Source organism: Ptychodera flava, chromosome 7, assembly GCF_041260155.1.
Source record: "Ptychodera flava strain L36383 chromosome 7, AS_Pfla_20210202, whole genome shotgun sequence".
Lineage (NCBI taxonomy): Eukaryota > Metazoa > Hemichordata > Enteropneusta > Ptychoderidae > Ptychodera > Ptychodera flava.
Window position 1 is genome coordinate 8,621,116 of NC_091934.1, and position 15,432 is coordinate 8,636,547.

General features: G+C 38.6%; 2 protein-coding genes across 2 annotated transcripts in view; both read left to right on the forward strand.

Moving 5' to 3' along the window:
• LOC139136708 (membrane metallo-endopeptidase-like 1) overlaps positions 1–15,432 on the forward strand; it is a 63,884-nt gene that overhangs the window by 18,869 nt on the left and 29,583 nt on the right. The window lies entirely within an intron of this gene.
• Positions 1,613–15,432, forward strand: part of LOC139137743 (membrane metallo-endopeptidase-like 1) — a 38,823-nt gene continuing 25,003 nt past the window's right edge. The window contains exons 1-9 of the mRNA XM_070706008.1: positions 1,613–1,712; positions 3,862–4,034; positions 4,395–4,484; positions 9,832–9,993; positions 10,784–10,867; positions 11,385–11,602; positions 13,955–14,020; positions 14,361–14,477; positions 15,256–15,336. Coding sequence (XP_070562109.1) covers positions 3,890–4,034; positions 4,395–4,484; positions 9,832–9,993; positions 10,784–10,867; positions 11,385–11,602; positions 13,955–14,020; positions 14,361–14,477; positions 15,256–15,336 — 963 coding nt within the window. The 5' untranslated portion in view covers positions 1,613–1,712; positions 3,862–3,889. The remainder of the gene's footprint in view (positions 1,713–3,861; positions 4,035–4,394; positions 4,485–9,831; positions 9,994–10,783; positions 10,868–11,384; positions 11,603–13,954; positions 14,021–14,360; positions 14,478–15,255; positions 15,337–15,432) is intronic.

Sequence of the window (15,432 nt, forward strand, 5' to 3'; positions counted from 1 at the left end):
GAGGCTAGGTGAGGCTATATAGTCATTTATTTTATTTACTACGATCAGCCAGAGCATGAAGAAAAGGAGAGGAACTGATAGAGAAAACTGAGAAAAACTCAATAATAAGCTTATTAATAGTGTGTGGACCGCCTGTGACGATATAATTGGGAATAGCACAAACTCATAATTTCGACAAATAACGATGTTTGTGTAGGATTGGGCTACAGGGGATTAGGGTTAGGGAGCCGTCATTATTTACGGCCGGGGTGTCGGAGGAATTTCATCGGAAACTCAGAAATTTCGAGTAACCCCTGCCAACCATGATGAATTTGAGTAACACCCTCTCTAACTTAGAAATTTTGACTGAACCCCCCTCCCCTCAGGAAAGTTAATACCAATACATGTATTTGTAAAATGTCAGGGTACAAAATACAGCAATAGTAAAGATTTTTCAAATCCTGATGTACCCCGCTATATACAAAAGCTCATGCTACAATCAGTTTCCAACCATATAGTATTGTTTAACTTGGATGTATTTAAAGTCTTTGCAGTGGGAGGTAAATTAATAGCGTCGTTCGAACTTATTATGGACTCCCTAGAATATCGTCAATCAGCACAACAACAAACCTTCGGGGCATTTCGGGTCAAAATCAGAAACAATCGTAAAACTTCGGGATGTGAAAAATATGCTCGGGAAATGACATGTTTTTATCGATATCGCGCGATCCGCGCGCTGTCGCCACGTCAAATATCGACCGTTGGCATTAAAAAATGTGCTTTAAAAATGTTATCAAGTGGGAGTGCCTCTTTAAGCAGTACTCAACCTTCAGTAACGTAGTGGTGATTAAACCTTGATCTGTTCCGTTGAAAATATAATTTCAAATCGGTATAAATATGATACTTGTTGGCTGTCAGTGTATGCATCTCAGATTTGATAATTAACAAAATGTTACATTTCGAAACTTAGGAGTTTTAAATCATAGGCACTGCAATGCTTTACATGTAAAACAGTTCTGACGGTGAAGAAATCTTCAATTTGTTCAAAATTTCTAAATTGTCCAAATCTCTGGCTACAAGTAAATGGCTATGAAAATACTAGTAAATAAAACTTATTCTCTAAATATAGAATTTCAAACAAAGACAGCGTATTGCCGTGGCAAATGATTACTGAGAGAGTAATGAGATATGTGCTACCAGGCTTTTCTGTCAAATGTGACAGAATCTAAAAATAATTGGTACGTTAATATGAGCTGATGCAATTTTTTTGTCTTACTATCATTTGTCACATATGTACTAAATGTGATCAAAAAGGTGATCAAAAAGGTGAACTCAAACAAAAACCTATAGCTGTAGCCTGAACATATGCTTCTAACTTCGGAACGCATTAGGTGCACACCCCCTGTTAAGTACTGCAAGAAGTCAGGTATTTTGATGAGTTTTGCATTAAAAAGTCAGATAAGAGGTAAACATTGATGAGGACAATCGTGAATCCAACTTCCCAATACGAATACGCTGCCATAGCGAAGCTTGTGGTGCGGACAAGTGAAAGTTAACCGATATCATGAATTTTCGTTCTTAGAGCCATCGTCCAATCACAGGCTTCCATTTGTGGGTCATGACCATTTACCCCAGTCCCTATGGGTCACGCATAGGGACAACGCTTTCTAGCTGACACTGCTCCGAAAACAAAGCCTTTTCACGGACTTAACAGAGAGATTTTGGATATTGGTGTGAGTATTCACGAAGTTTATGACATTGAAGCATCGATCGACCCCACTAAGCAAGTTGTGTTTGAGATAAAAGAGCGCAAAACCGCCAGTTGAAGTTTACTCTGGCCCCGTGCTTGGCTTGGCGGTTACACATCTCATTCTATTGCATCAATGACGGTTTGACGGTTCGCCTGCATTGAGTCAAAAGGCTGTGCCTTTTATATTGGTCAATGACGGTTTGCTTGCATTGAGTCGAATGCCTATGCACCGTTCAGTTATGCAGCATATAGTGACCCGCCACAAAAATACGGGAAAGGGTTATGAGCTTCATAACCGCCGCACAGTGTCTTCTAGGAATACATAACAAAGCAGTGGGCATTTACCACTCTCCTTCAACTTGGACGAAAATCACGAAGGCAGATAGTGTTCGGTAGATGTGCTGTATAATAGATCCGACCGGCTGAAGTTGTTCGCACTAGTTACACACACGGCACACATTACCACTTGAGTTCAGAATATAGTGCGTGCCGTGTTGCGTTTAAGGTTCCTAGTTTGGTGTAATTGTTTGGCATTTAGCAAGTCATATAATTTATACAATTGATGAATAGATAATAGATGAAACTTTGAAATCATGGCCCGCTACCTCCGCGACCCCTCCCTAACCCAAATCTCATTTGCATAAATGAATCGTGCCCCGAATCCTGAATTAATTGTATGTCGTAGACAAAACACCCTACCGTGCGTTATTTTTATCAGCTCCGGTGTCAGCGACGCTGAACGTTTCAGATATGATATTCATCAATTGTCGTCCATCAAATTTGCACTCTTGTTTTAAACCGCTTCTCAGAAATCTTTCATAAACGGTCAACGAACCACTCGGGGTGACTTGAACGTCGATTTGATAAAATGATGAGGAGATTGGCATGTACGCATTTTTTGCTGATTTTCTCACATTTGGCCAACTAGCTGATCTGACAGCTTTCAAATTCGATGTTCATCTTCTAAGGGATGCCTTTGTTAAATTTTTAAGAAAATTTCCGTAAAATATCCAGTATTTTATGGCAATTTTCAGTGAAAGTGCACATTTTTAAAAGTTTTTTCTTTATTGTGTTTAATCTTCTCCAAACATCATAATCTTCTCTGTTTCTCCGATAACGAACATCTTTGGTTTATTTGTTCCCATGGGAAGGCTGACCTCACATGCTTATGCAGAATGGTATTGAAAGTCACATTTTCAAATTTTAGGAATTTTGAAATTTAATATGTAACTTTTTAGAGTTATTTGTTAAGTTATAATAAAGCAACATAAAAACTTCACATTTCAAATATTTTTGGATCCAACACGACTTGAACTAATTCGATATAATTGGATTTTCATATTTTTACAATTTCTCGAAAGCCTTAGGTGTCATATGGCTGAATGTTGCAATATTGCAAATTACTCATTATAAAAACAAGTGTGTATTTCAAAAAGAAAAACTGATGAGATTACTCTTGTAGATTTAATCGGCATTACTTCACCATCCAATTATCCCAAATTAGTTCCAATCGTGTTATCTTTCATTCACATTTATTGACGTAATTTTTTAAAATTATTTCTCTGAAGCTTTTTATCCGACTACGTAGTACAAATCAAATTTGGTTCGGTGAGTTGTAAGGAATGACGTCTTTTATATATTTGCAAAGGATGAAAATATTTTCGTATGCAAATTTTGGCACTTTTTTCATTTTTTGTCAAAACGTAGTTTCTTCTTATACCATTATTGTCCAACGCTTTTGCGATTCAATTTGTAACTTTGTGCGAATAGCCTCAGTAATGTTATCGTTATCATAACAACCTCATTGTTTTGCATTTTGAATTAGAAATGAGAAACTTCTGCATTTTATTAATTTCTCATTCCAAGGTTATCACTCTTTAGGATACTAACTACAAATTAAAGCAAAAACTATCCGCGTGTCGACCGCCGAGTCGCTTGGCAGTGTGCCTATTTTGACTGAAATAGTATTGACGGAATGTATGAATGGGTTTGAATTAAAACATACTGAATACAAGGTAGGCTGGAAAAGATGATCCAATGAGCAGTCACGTGATGATTTTCGACTCTGAAATCAGAAAAGAATTTAGTAACGACACGTCTCGACCGGTCATTTTTTATTTCCTCGTTTTCAGTAATCAGTAATTACAGCGAAATTCAACGATGTCTGCGAGTTCCAACAACAAACCAGAACTCTCCAGTTTGGAGGACTCAAGTTCGAGTGGTAATTGTTCGAGTAAAGTAAGAGTGTTAACTACTATCTCTGTCTGTCTCTTCTTCGTCTGCGTTGGATTAGCGGCAGCTCTCAGTAAGTGTCATCTTTACTTTTTTGCGATATTTTCCTTACGCTGGTGATTGAGGACGTGGACGTGTGTTCCTGGCCCGATGAGGGCGCAGTACCAACTTGAAGACAAGAACGACAACAGAGACTTGGAGAAGGATGTTGTTGATTCCTTCATGCGCCGATTCTTTATCACTGAAATTTACAAATATTAGAATTATTTACATATTTTACCTAGAGGGAATTTCTGGATATTATCTTGTTATTAAAAGGAGGGTAAGGTTGTACGAGAATCTCAGCCATGACGACATTGATTGTTTGAGTAAGAGTGATATAGTCCATATTACTTATTTAGCCATACCGTTTTTCTTTTCGTCTCACTAATAGTTGTCATCATTTTGGAAAATTATCAAGACTCAGAGCCGGTGAACGGTGGCGACGACGAGTATTGTATGACTGCTCACTGCGCCATGATGGGTAAGGTCATTGACCGCATGCGATGCAAGCTAACGCGCTCGTTTGGAAAGCCCTTGCAGCCTTAAGTGAAATAAAATGATTATTTAATGTGCATTTGTTATATAGTGATGCACATTTGTTATATGGTGATGGGCATTTGTTATATGGTAATGCGCATTTTTTATGCGGTGATGCGGGTTTGTTACATAGTGATGCACATTTGTTGTATGATATGCACATTTGTTGTATGATGATGCACATTTGTAATATAGTGATGGGCATTTGTTATATCGTGATGGGTACTTGCAATATTACAATGAGCATTTGTTATGTTTTGATGGGCATTCTTTAAAAATTGTAATGGACATTTTTTTATTTTGCGACCTGCATTTGTTATATTGTAATGTGTATTCCTCATATTGTGATGGTCATTCCTTATGTTGTGACGTGCATTCTTTATATTGTGATGCGCGTTCGTTATATTATGATTAGCATTCTTTATATGGTGACGGGCATTCTTTATATTGTGATGTGAATTCATCATGCCTATTTTGAGATGCAAATAAATATTTGTGTATTCAAGAAACGTTTAGAATAATGATACTAAATTTCTAAACCGTAGCTAGACATGTGATACAATATCATATAAGTAAGAATTAGGTATATCACCACCTGGAACATTTAAATAACTGAAATTATAACCACTCGTAATATAGCATCTTTGACCTAATATAATTTTTATGGTACGACCGCGACCGGGGCTGAGAAAGTGTAGTATGGGAAACGGAAGCCCGGCGCAATCCCAAGGGAGGACTGTCTGGCGAAGTTGTGTGTTTGGATTTCGCGGTCGGATTGGTGAAAGTTACATGAAGCTGCAATAGTTGTAACCGATGTGCTGTGCGCCGGATGTTTTCTGACTTGTTGGCTGTGTAGCAGCGAGCCGGCGATACACAGCGAACACGGCAGAAAAAGCCGGGGCACGGCCAACAGGTGACATTGTAACACACCTCATCCGCAGTCTGTGTTCTAATTCGCCAATTGACAGTCACGTGGGATGCGTTCTTTTTGTGCTGATCCACGTAAACGACGTCATCAGGCATCATTTGTCGGAACTGTTGCCTGCCAGGCATCAGTTCCAAAAAATGATGCCCGCTGATGTCAAAAAAACATTGGCGCATGCGCGAACTGGAATGTAAACAAAGATGCCGTCTGCGGACGAGCGAAACGATAGTCGAGAAATTTCTCGGTTTATCCTACTTTCTGAAGAAGAACTGAATGCTCTGGTTTCAAACAAGGACTCGAAACGAACGAAGACGATAATCAAAGGTGCATTGAACGTTTTGCAGAAGTATTGCGACCCTGTCGGCAAAAACTTTTTCTTGCTGAACCACTCCAACATATTACATCATATAGCTTACATGCGACAACTTTTGTGTATGGTACGTTCTTATGTATGACTACGGATGAGGTGTGTTACAAAACACATATTGACTGGCCATTAGGGCAACAGCATACGTCTTTAACCCCTCGGGCCTGTGAGTCACCCCCAAAAACAGACTGTTTCCCTCGGCCTACGGCCTCGGGAAACAGTCTGTTTTTGGGGGTGACTCACAGTCCCTCGGGGTACAGACGTATGCTGTTGCCCTCATGGCCAGTCAATATGTGTATACTGACTGCAGCTAAGTTACAGTTACTCAAGGAATTTGCAACGATAGCAACAGGACCGTCGCGGATTCTGAACTCTGAACTGGACATTGCACGGCTATCTAGTGAGTGAACACGAAATGTATGACATGAACTTCGATTACCGTACATGTAAGACCGGGGCTAAAGACATGACTAGAGTCTTTTTTCATTTACAGACTTGCTGCTAACCATCGTGAACCCTTTTATTATTTAATCGTTATCATCATTTGTAGTTAGCATTCGTTTTATTGCGGAATGTTTTTATATCAATATTTTGTGTATCACAATATGCGACAAATCTCTCAAATTTTTATCACACGGACGGAAATATTGTAGTTTACAGACGTGTACCAGCTTGACCGGAAGAGAACCGGAAGTACACGTATACTGAACCGCCAGGTTATTTCTCTTCATAGGCCGACGTGTTCGTTGCAGAATAAACGGCTTGGAGCGTAACGTGTGCACCGGCCTATTTGACATCGGTATATTTTGGCCACAATGGTTTTGCCGTAAAAAAACACATGCAGTTTTTGCGGCATAAGGTTTAGGCGACTCATGGGTTGACGAACTCCACACAAATTCGTCAATGTTCCTGAACAAATTTTCTAAGATCTTAATATCGACAGATATGCTGCAGCGTGTACTTTTGTGGTTTATTGCTGAAGGTATAGAGTTTTGTCCCGATCTAGACTGCAGATAAAAAAACAAATATCACTGTGCAGTGTCAGTCTTTGTCTGTACGGATTTTCTGAATCAAAAGACAATAGTCACTATGGCAACAGGGCGGGCGTAAACTGCTCGACTCTGGTTGAGAGGGGAGACAAAGACATTCAGTCATGCTGCGAGCTTTTCTATAACTTGTTGATGTTCTTGGAATGGTATGACTTGTTTTAAATTGTGTGAGAGGGGAGGTGACTAATTAAGTAAAATGGGGTAACGATGACCACCCGGCAATTCTAATGATAGAAAAAGAAAACTCCAAACAGGTCTCTGACTCTCTGTCCAAGTTTATATCATTGAACTGGTGTCCGCTTGATACGACAGCAATCGTCCAATGTCGTTCAAAATTCAAAGTCTGCCCAGTTACCATGGTTCCAATTCTTGGGTAATTGTCGCTTATCAGGCGGCAAATCCGACACACAACTTCCCTAGACAGTCAGTCCTCCATGGCCTCACAGAGGGTACCGCAAAATATATATAATAGGCATACAGTACAATAGAATGCTGGTATTTTTCAACTAATAAATGTACTATATGCTGAAAAACAAAATTCTTAGTTTGACATTTGAAAATTAAGTGTCATGATTAAAAACTTACCTATGCAACTAAATATTTTGAAAGTCACGAATCGAAAGTTTACAGTCACCGTTATCATGAAGATTCCAAATCACAATATAAAGAACCAAAATTGCAAAAAAAACAGTCACACATCAGAACATAACATAACATATCCACATTTCAATATAAAGATGGCAAATCACCATATAAAAATCTACATCATAAGTGATGAATGGACATCACAATAAAACAAATGCACATTACCAATCACAGTATGTCCATCACTATATTATAAATGCCCATCACAACATAATAAATGGCCAACACAATATGACAAATGTCCATCATCACCCAAAAACGCTTATCACTAAAAAACAAATTCCCATCACCATATAATAAATGCACATCACCATATACAAAATGCACATCACGATATAACAAATACCCATCACTATATAAGAAATACCCATCACCATATAACATACCCATCACCATATAACAAATGAACATCACTATATAACAAATGGCCATTACCATATAAAATATACCCATCACCATATAACATATGCCCATCACTATATAATAAATATGCATCAGCATATAACAAATGCCCATCACTATAAATGCCCATCGCCATATAACAAATACCCATCACTACACTACAAATACCCATCACTATACAACAAATGCCCATCACTACACTACAAATGCCCATCACTATATAACAAATGCCCATCACCAACAAATATGCATCACCACTTAGCAAATGACCATCGCCATATAACAAATGTGCATCACATTAAAAGAAATGCTCATCACCATACAACAAATGCCAATCACTATATAACGAATGCACATCACCAAATAACAAATGCACATCACCATGTAACGAATGCTCAACACCATGTAACAAATACGCATCACCATATAACAAATGCCCATCACCATATAACAAATGCCCATCACCATATAACGAATGTGCATCACCATATAACAAATGCGCATCACCATATTACAAATGTTCATCAAATCATCATTTTGCGTCACTTAAGACAGCTACGGCTTTCCATAGTATGGCCTCTTCATTGTCTGAGGTTTGTTATAGGCTTAATGGAGCGCAAATAATAGATCAATGTTTTGGACAGTATTTGCACTTTGAGATTTTCCCTCAACTTTACAGACCACAACTGTATATCGAATTGTCGATTAATTCGCGCCACGTCCCACAGTTACGGTTTTTACAATGCTTTAAGAGGCAGCAATTTCACCCTGGAAGTTTTGATTATTGTTTCACCATTTTTCGTTCCTTGTATCAACATGCAATATCCTTGTCTACTTCCGGCAGAGTATGGTAAATAGTTTGGCAATTGATTGCCACCATAGCACTGTATATGCGTAATTACCATGATAAGCATGCTTAATAACCACTATGGCTGATAAAATCAATCTAGACCTACGTTCAATTGACAGCAATAACAAGCCACTATAGATAGAGATACTTGATATATTGCCATGTGGTGAAAGCCTAAATACTTCGTACATCATCATGTGTTGATAGCCTAAATATTTGGTATATCATCATGCTTTGGGGAGTCACATAGGAAACTGCACTGTGTACCTAGAACAAATGTACCGAAGAAATAAGTTACAGGTAATGGAATACAGTAGCTGTTAGGCCGAAGTAATTATGTTTCTTTTAGAGTAGTTTTTTTCAGGAAAAAAACAAACAAAAACCCCCAAAAAACACACACACTGTATTTGACTAAATTAGACTTTACCACGTAGCTTTTCTTTCTACAGATCTTGGTTTAAAAATTTGTAAAATGATAAACGCTTGCTCGATGTACACATTGTTCCAGTTGTGTAAATCACGGAGGTGAAAAAGACGTTTCTGATTTTATTCTCGAATCTATTATGGACACTCATAAGTATATCTGACACTTGCACGTGTAAAATCTTCTGTGTTTTTAATCACTTACATAATTGGTGGACGCAAACAAAGAATGCAATAACTTTGGCAACGGAGGTACGAACCTCCATGCTGTGACGTAACGGTCTTTGAATGAAAACTAGAAGTAATCTTGTAAGTTAGATGGTAGTGTTTTTATCAAAGCTGCAATCATTCACGGTACTCTAATACTGAAAAGTCTTAGCTCAGGGTTTTATGGAAAAGGGGCTGGCTTAATAAAGCAAACACCTTGCAATGTCTGCTTCGAGTATCAGTCGTCTCTCCGAGTGCCATAAAAATTATGAATACAGAGACATTACTAACATGTGCAAATCCACCAAACCTGTGTACATTTATGATGTAGTGTTATTCCTTAATGTCAATGTCTTGCTAAAGGGAATTTTTTCCCGGTTCAAAAACTGTTCAATATCCCCATGATGTACACACTGTATATAGCTGGTGCAATGGCTGGACGAATGAACATGGAAGTTGACCCCTGCGATGACTTCTTTGAATTTTCTTGCGGAAGATGGAAGAAAAGAACTGTCATACCTGAAGGCAGGTCAGCGGTCACAACAATTTACGAGTTGGGGAATGAACTAAGTGCTATGCTGAAAGGTAGGAATATCCTCGTTCACGAGCTATATTATCTCTTTTGATTTTTTTCTGTAAATTTTACACAAACATACAGCTTGCGGGGCAGATGAATGTTGAAGTTGACCCGTGGCATGACTTCTATGAATTTTCCTGTGGTTCTTGGCTCAGAAATACCGTCATTCCTGAAGATCGCTCAAGATATTAGACGTTTTTAACACTTCGTGGTGACGTCGACATAAAGCTGAAGTACACACTGCCAGGTTGCTATGGGAACAGTTCGGGTATAATAAGATTTGGTTTATGTACCATTTCGATACTCCATGTAATGTCTTAGATCTCTGTTTAACTACCTGTCGTTTTTAATGGCACCACAATTTTGATTGCTTAGATGTAAACTACAACTTATTCACCTGAAAGCTGTAACCCAATTGCCATAGTATTTTGTGATCTTTAAGATGGCTGACTACTTACTGTGAGGGACGGGAAAAATATTGTCATTTTCTGTATGCATTATTGCTGTCTCTAACAGTGAGTAGACATGACACATTATTTATATAAGTTGTCCCATTTTACCTTTTGAGCTATTACTTGTTAAAATTCATCCTACCCCTGGTTTTTGTTCAGCTCACATCGCTTTATGATGAAATTCATTTGCGTTGTTTCTGTCGTACAACTTACACACTTCTTTGAGAAGAGATCAGACTACGGATAACTGAAACGTTTGTGTGTCGCTTTCATCGTCTTACGAAACATCCGTACATAACTGCTACCTCGTCGATTGTCATAAATTCCCTCCCCATTATGATTTCAGATCTGATTGAACAACAGATCAACGATGATGATCTCGATCCGGTGAATAATGTAAAGAAAAATTACCGAGCATGCACAGACCTTGGTAAGTGTGCTTGTCATACGCCCTCAACGCCAGGCGACCCCTGTCGTCTTCCCGTGTATGAAGACGTCATCTGATTGCGATTATATGGCCGAGCTCGTTTTTTTTTACGCAACATATACAAGCAGTAAGTCCAGACAGTGTCTGCATCGTCTTCAACCTATCTCCAGTTTCCCTCGATGTAAATTTGTATGCACAAAGAACACTGCAAAATTTGTTATCCAACGGATGATGCTGACAGGTCAACAATATTTGTATATCGTCACAAGTTGCGCAATACATGTATCTCTTATTTTATATATTCCATTACGTAGCTGTCGGTGTTTTCAAGTCAATATTTTTCAATCCAAGGCTGTCCTGTCATCCTCATGACAAGTCACCTAGTGATTACAAGCAAAGTCCTTTTCTTCTCTCGAACATAGAGCAGTGGATGTATTTATATGATGTAATTGAGTAGCACATGTGAGCACAATTTCAAAATCCATATATACATTTGTATTTTCTCGTGCGTCTATATCAGACACCATAGAGGAACGGGGATCTCAACCGTTGGTAGATCTGATGGTGAATCTGGGTGGCTGGCCCGTGCTCGGCAATAACTCTGGTGGAAATTGGGATGAGAGAGCCTTTGATTTGGAAGACCAATTAGCATTAGTGTGTGGTGAATATGGACAGAGCGTGATATACAATACCCTTATCGACATCGACAATAAGGACTCCACAAAGTACATACTGAGCGTAAGATGACATTTCCCGGCGCATTTTTCATCAAGCATCGACTCCTTTTTTCAGTCACTTTACATTTGACGACGCTAATAATTTTTGCCTCATGCAATGTTTGAGGTACATTTTTTGCTGCGTGTTTTGAGGTTTCAGCAAGTGCATAGTATATATACACAAGCAATATCGATAGCGAGTGCATTATTAGGAGTGGACGGGTTAAAACTGACACACACATCTACATACAGACACAGACACAGACACAGACACATATATCACATATATCACATATATCACACACACATATATATATATTCATATATATATATATATATATATATATATATATATATATATATATATATATATATATATATATATATATATATATATATATCACATGAACTGGCCCGTATCTCCACCTGTGTGACGTACACCAGCACAGATAAGAAATCCATATTACCCCTGTTGTACGTCATCAACCGGAACTTTTTTCCTGATCGGTGCCGTGCTCTCGTGGCATTTTTACAAAAAGGTGACCCGATAAATCTAGATATGGAAACAAAGAAGGCATGTCCAACGAAATTTCGAGTCGCTTACGGGCAGTCGATAATAAAAACTGACGCACGACAAACGTTATTCTTTCGTTTAGGGGGAAGGAGGGGTAAAATCTCATTTCGTTTTGTGTGCGTCAAAATCGCATAAGGATTTTATATTGTTTTCGAAGTGCGACTTTGCAGCGAGAACGCAATACTACCTTCGCGTTCAACGAGAACAGAATGACCACAAAATACGGAGACAGAAAAGACAACGACACGACATGAATGTGAAATAAAAACTTGCATGCTTTTTCAATGTGAAACATGTATGTGAAACATTTTCCTACGTGCGAAATACATTAAAATGTTCTGTCTTAAAAAGTGAAACGCGTAAAGTGGAGGTTTATTTATTAATGTGCCTTCCGGTATTTTTTCATGAGCTTGCGGATCGGAGTGGTGCGTGTGGGTTTGTCAGAAACGGCATCATACATACGAAATTGATTTCGCATAACAACTTTCGTTTTGAGGGGGGAGGGAGGGGGTTTCAAGTAAAACGAAGGAATTACGTTTCTTGTGCGTCAGCTTTTATTATCGACGGCCCCTAAAAGCTTTAGCTATTCCCAAGAATGGAATGAGGATACCGTCGATCGTTTTAATGCCTCAGTAACGTCACGGCTCCAGTAGTAAGGCTCAATGTGGACGTCGTCGTACCTGGCGATCACCAAGCGGCGTCGTGCCTGGCGATCCCGGTTGGCGATAAACCCAAAAGATAGACCTCAAATAAAGTTCAACTTAGAAAAAGAGTACCGTATAATCTTTGAGAAAGCAACATAGAAAGCACAAGCATAAAGTCATTCGACGAACAACGATAAATTTCCTTCATCACACAAATTATTCCGTTGTTTATCGGTCGGAATCAAGCCTGCAACGTAAGGCTGTAGTAAAGACATACGCTGTCGAGCTGTAGCCTTAACTCTGCAGTGCAGCGCTGTAGAATCCGATGTATTTCGAAAGTTGACTCGGACAACACTTACAACAGAACAGAGTTCCCGTCAAGTAACAAAATTAGGATGTACCTACGCGCGATATATGTTTCACAGCAAACATCAAAGTCCGTAAGACGAAAACAATGACGACCGAGATGGCCACTGGGGGAGAAATATTATTTTTGTCTGGATGGATGCAGTCGGCGTTATGTTCTATCGCCTGAAACGTTTTTCAAATCACCCAAGCACGCTGTAATTCCAAGCTATTTTAAAATTCACTACAAAATGTAAAGCTACAGGGATGCCTTTTTATGACGTATCTTGGAACGATAGTTATTTAAGCGAAGCCTTTACAGTGTGGCCTTGGTTTCATCGATATACTGTTTTTACAGGGTCTGCCAGTTATTAGATAAAGTATGTTATCGCTTGTACATGTAATCCTATTTCTGACAAAATAAATTGCCTTGTTACTTGTACTGTGAAAGTTTGGCGTGTTGTCGCTATATTTACAGACGTTACCATCCTTTAGCAAGCTACACTTTATAAACCAAACTTCTTCGTTGAACTCTTCAAGTAGGACAAGTTTACTCATGTTTGGGTAAATATTTCCCTGGAACAGATTTTCCTACACAAGGGAGCATATGTAATTCATAAATGGTCGTTTGAATAATGTAATGATATATGAATAGACACCAAAGCATTACGCATAAGATAAAGATAAAGCGTACGTGAATGCAATACATTATTCCTATGTGATGAATGAACTCAACGTGTATCCACTATTTTTGGACCTTCAACGTAATGATATATCGCGTTATAAATGCATTTCAATTTTTCGGTTTCAGCTCGATCAGCCAGGCCTTTCTCTTCCTAGTAGGAACTACTATTTAGAAGACCGTCGCGACAACACGGTGAGATCCAACATGTACCATTCAGTTCTTTCTCATCTATATCGTTGTTTTATCTGCAAGTATAACAAGAGCTAGAAGTCCTCACATGGATTGTACTCACAGTTGGTTCCCTACAGTCTAATATGCCATGCAAATCCAGCGAAATGCATATCTCTATCTTTTCAAATTCAAGTCCGTCTATTGGTTACTGTCTTCCTCGGAGATGTCGACAATGTTAAGATGCTACGATTTCAGGTTTCAGCGTTTGTTTGCAACAGTTTTCAGTGCCAGAAATTTTATAATTTGTAGAATTAATGACTAATGACCGTCTCAAGAATAGATTCATTTAAATCCCTTGCAGTATCTACAAGCCTATCTTGAGTACATGACGACTGTAGCAACCATGTTGGGTGCAGACGCAGATGTTGCAGCTGAAGACTTCAATGATCTGATTGAGTTTGAGATCAAACTTGCAAATGTGAGTCAATAGAATTTGCCAAACTACCTCACTCCCTGCTCAGACTTTTTCTTCTCTGCCTTTCCTTATGCTTCTTCTTTTATGTCTGTCTGTCTGTCTGTCTGTCTGTCTGTCTGTCTGTCTGTCTGTCTGTTTGTCAGTCTAGCTGTGTAAGTGTTTGGTTTGGGCCCACTGTCACATTTCTTCTTCTGTTTTATCTGTTAGCCACAAACCTACTCTTTTATGAAAAAGCGTGTTTGTTCTTCAACTTCTTTTTATATGTTGCAGTTTACTTTAGTCGGCCTGTGTTATGTATGTATGTATGTATGTATGTATGTATGTATGTATGTATGTATGTATGTATGTATGTATGTATGTATGTATGTATGTATGTATGTATGTATGTATATGTGTGCGTATATGTGTGTGTATGTATGTATGTATGTATGTATGTATGTATGTATGTATGTATGTATGTATGTATGTATGTATGTGTGTGTGTGTGTGTGTGTGTGTGTGTGTGTATGTATGTATGTATGTATGTATGTATGTATGTATGTATATGTGTGTATGTTTGTATGTGTGTGGGTGGATGGCTGGGTGTTGTAGGTAGGTAGATAGGTAGGTGGGCATATATGCATGCATGCATGCATGCATGCAAGGGGGAAGGATGGAGGGATGGATGGATGGAAGGATGGATGGATTTGAGGATGAATGTATCGATGGATGGATTAATGTTGATTGGTTTGTAGTATTCCACACCTTACTAAAACACAGCCTGACTTCATTTTGTTGCCAGTTGACGAAACCAGCAGATCAACGTCGTGATGACAGTGCATTGAGGGTGACTATCGCTGAACTCCAGGACAATGTGACAGGGGTAATGTATCGAACACTGATAAGGGAAAGTCCAATCAAAGAAAATATATGTAGCCTTTATATGTTACCAAAATAAGAAAGCGAATTCACTTTTCAA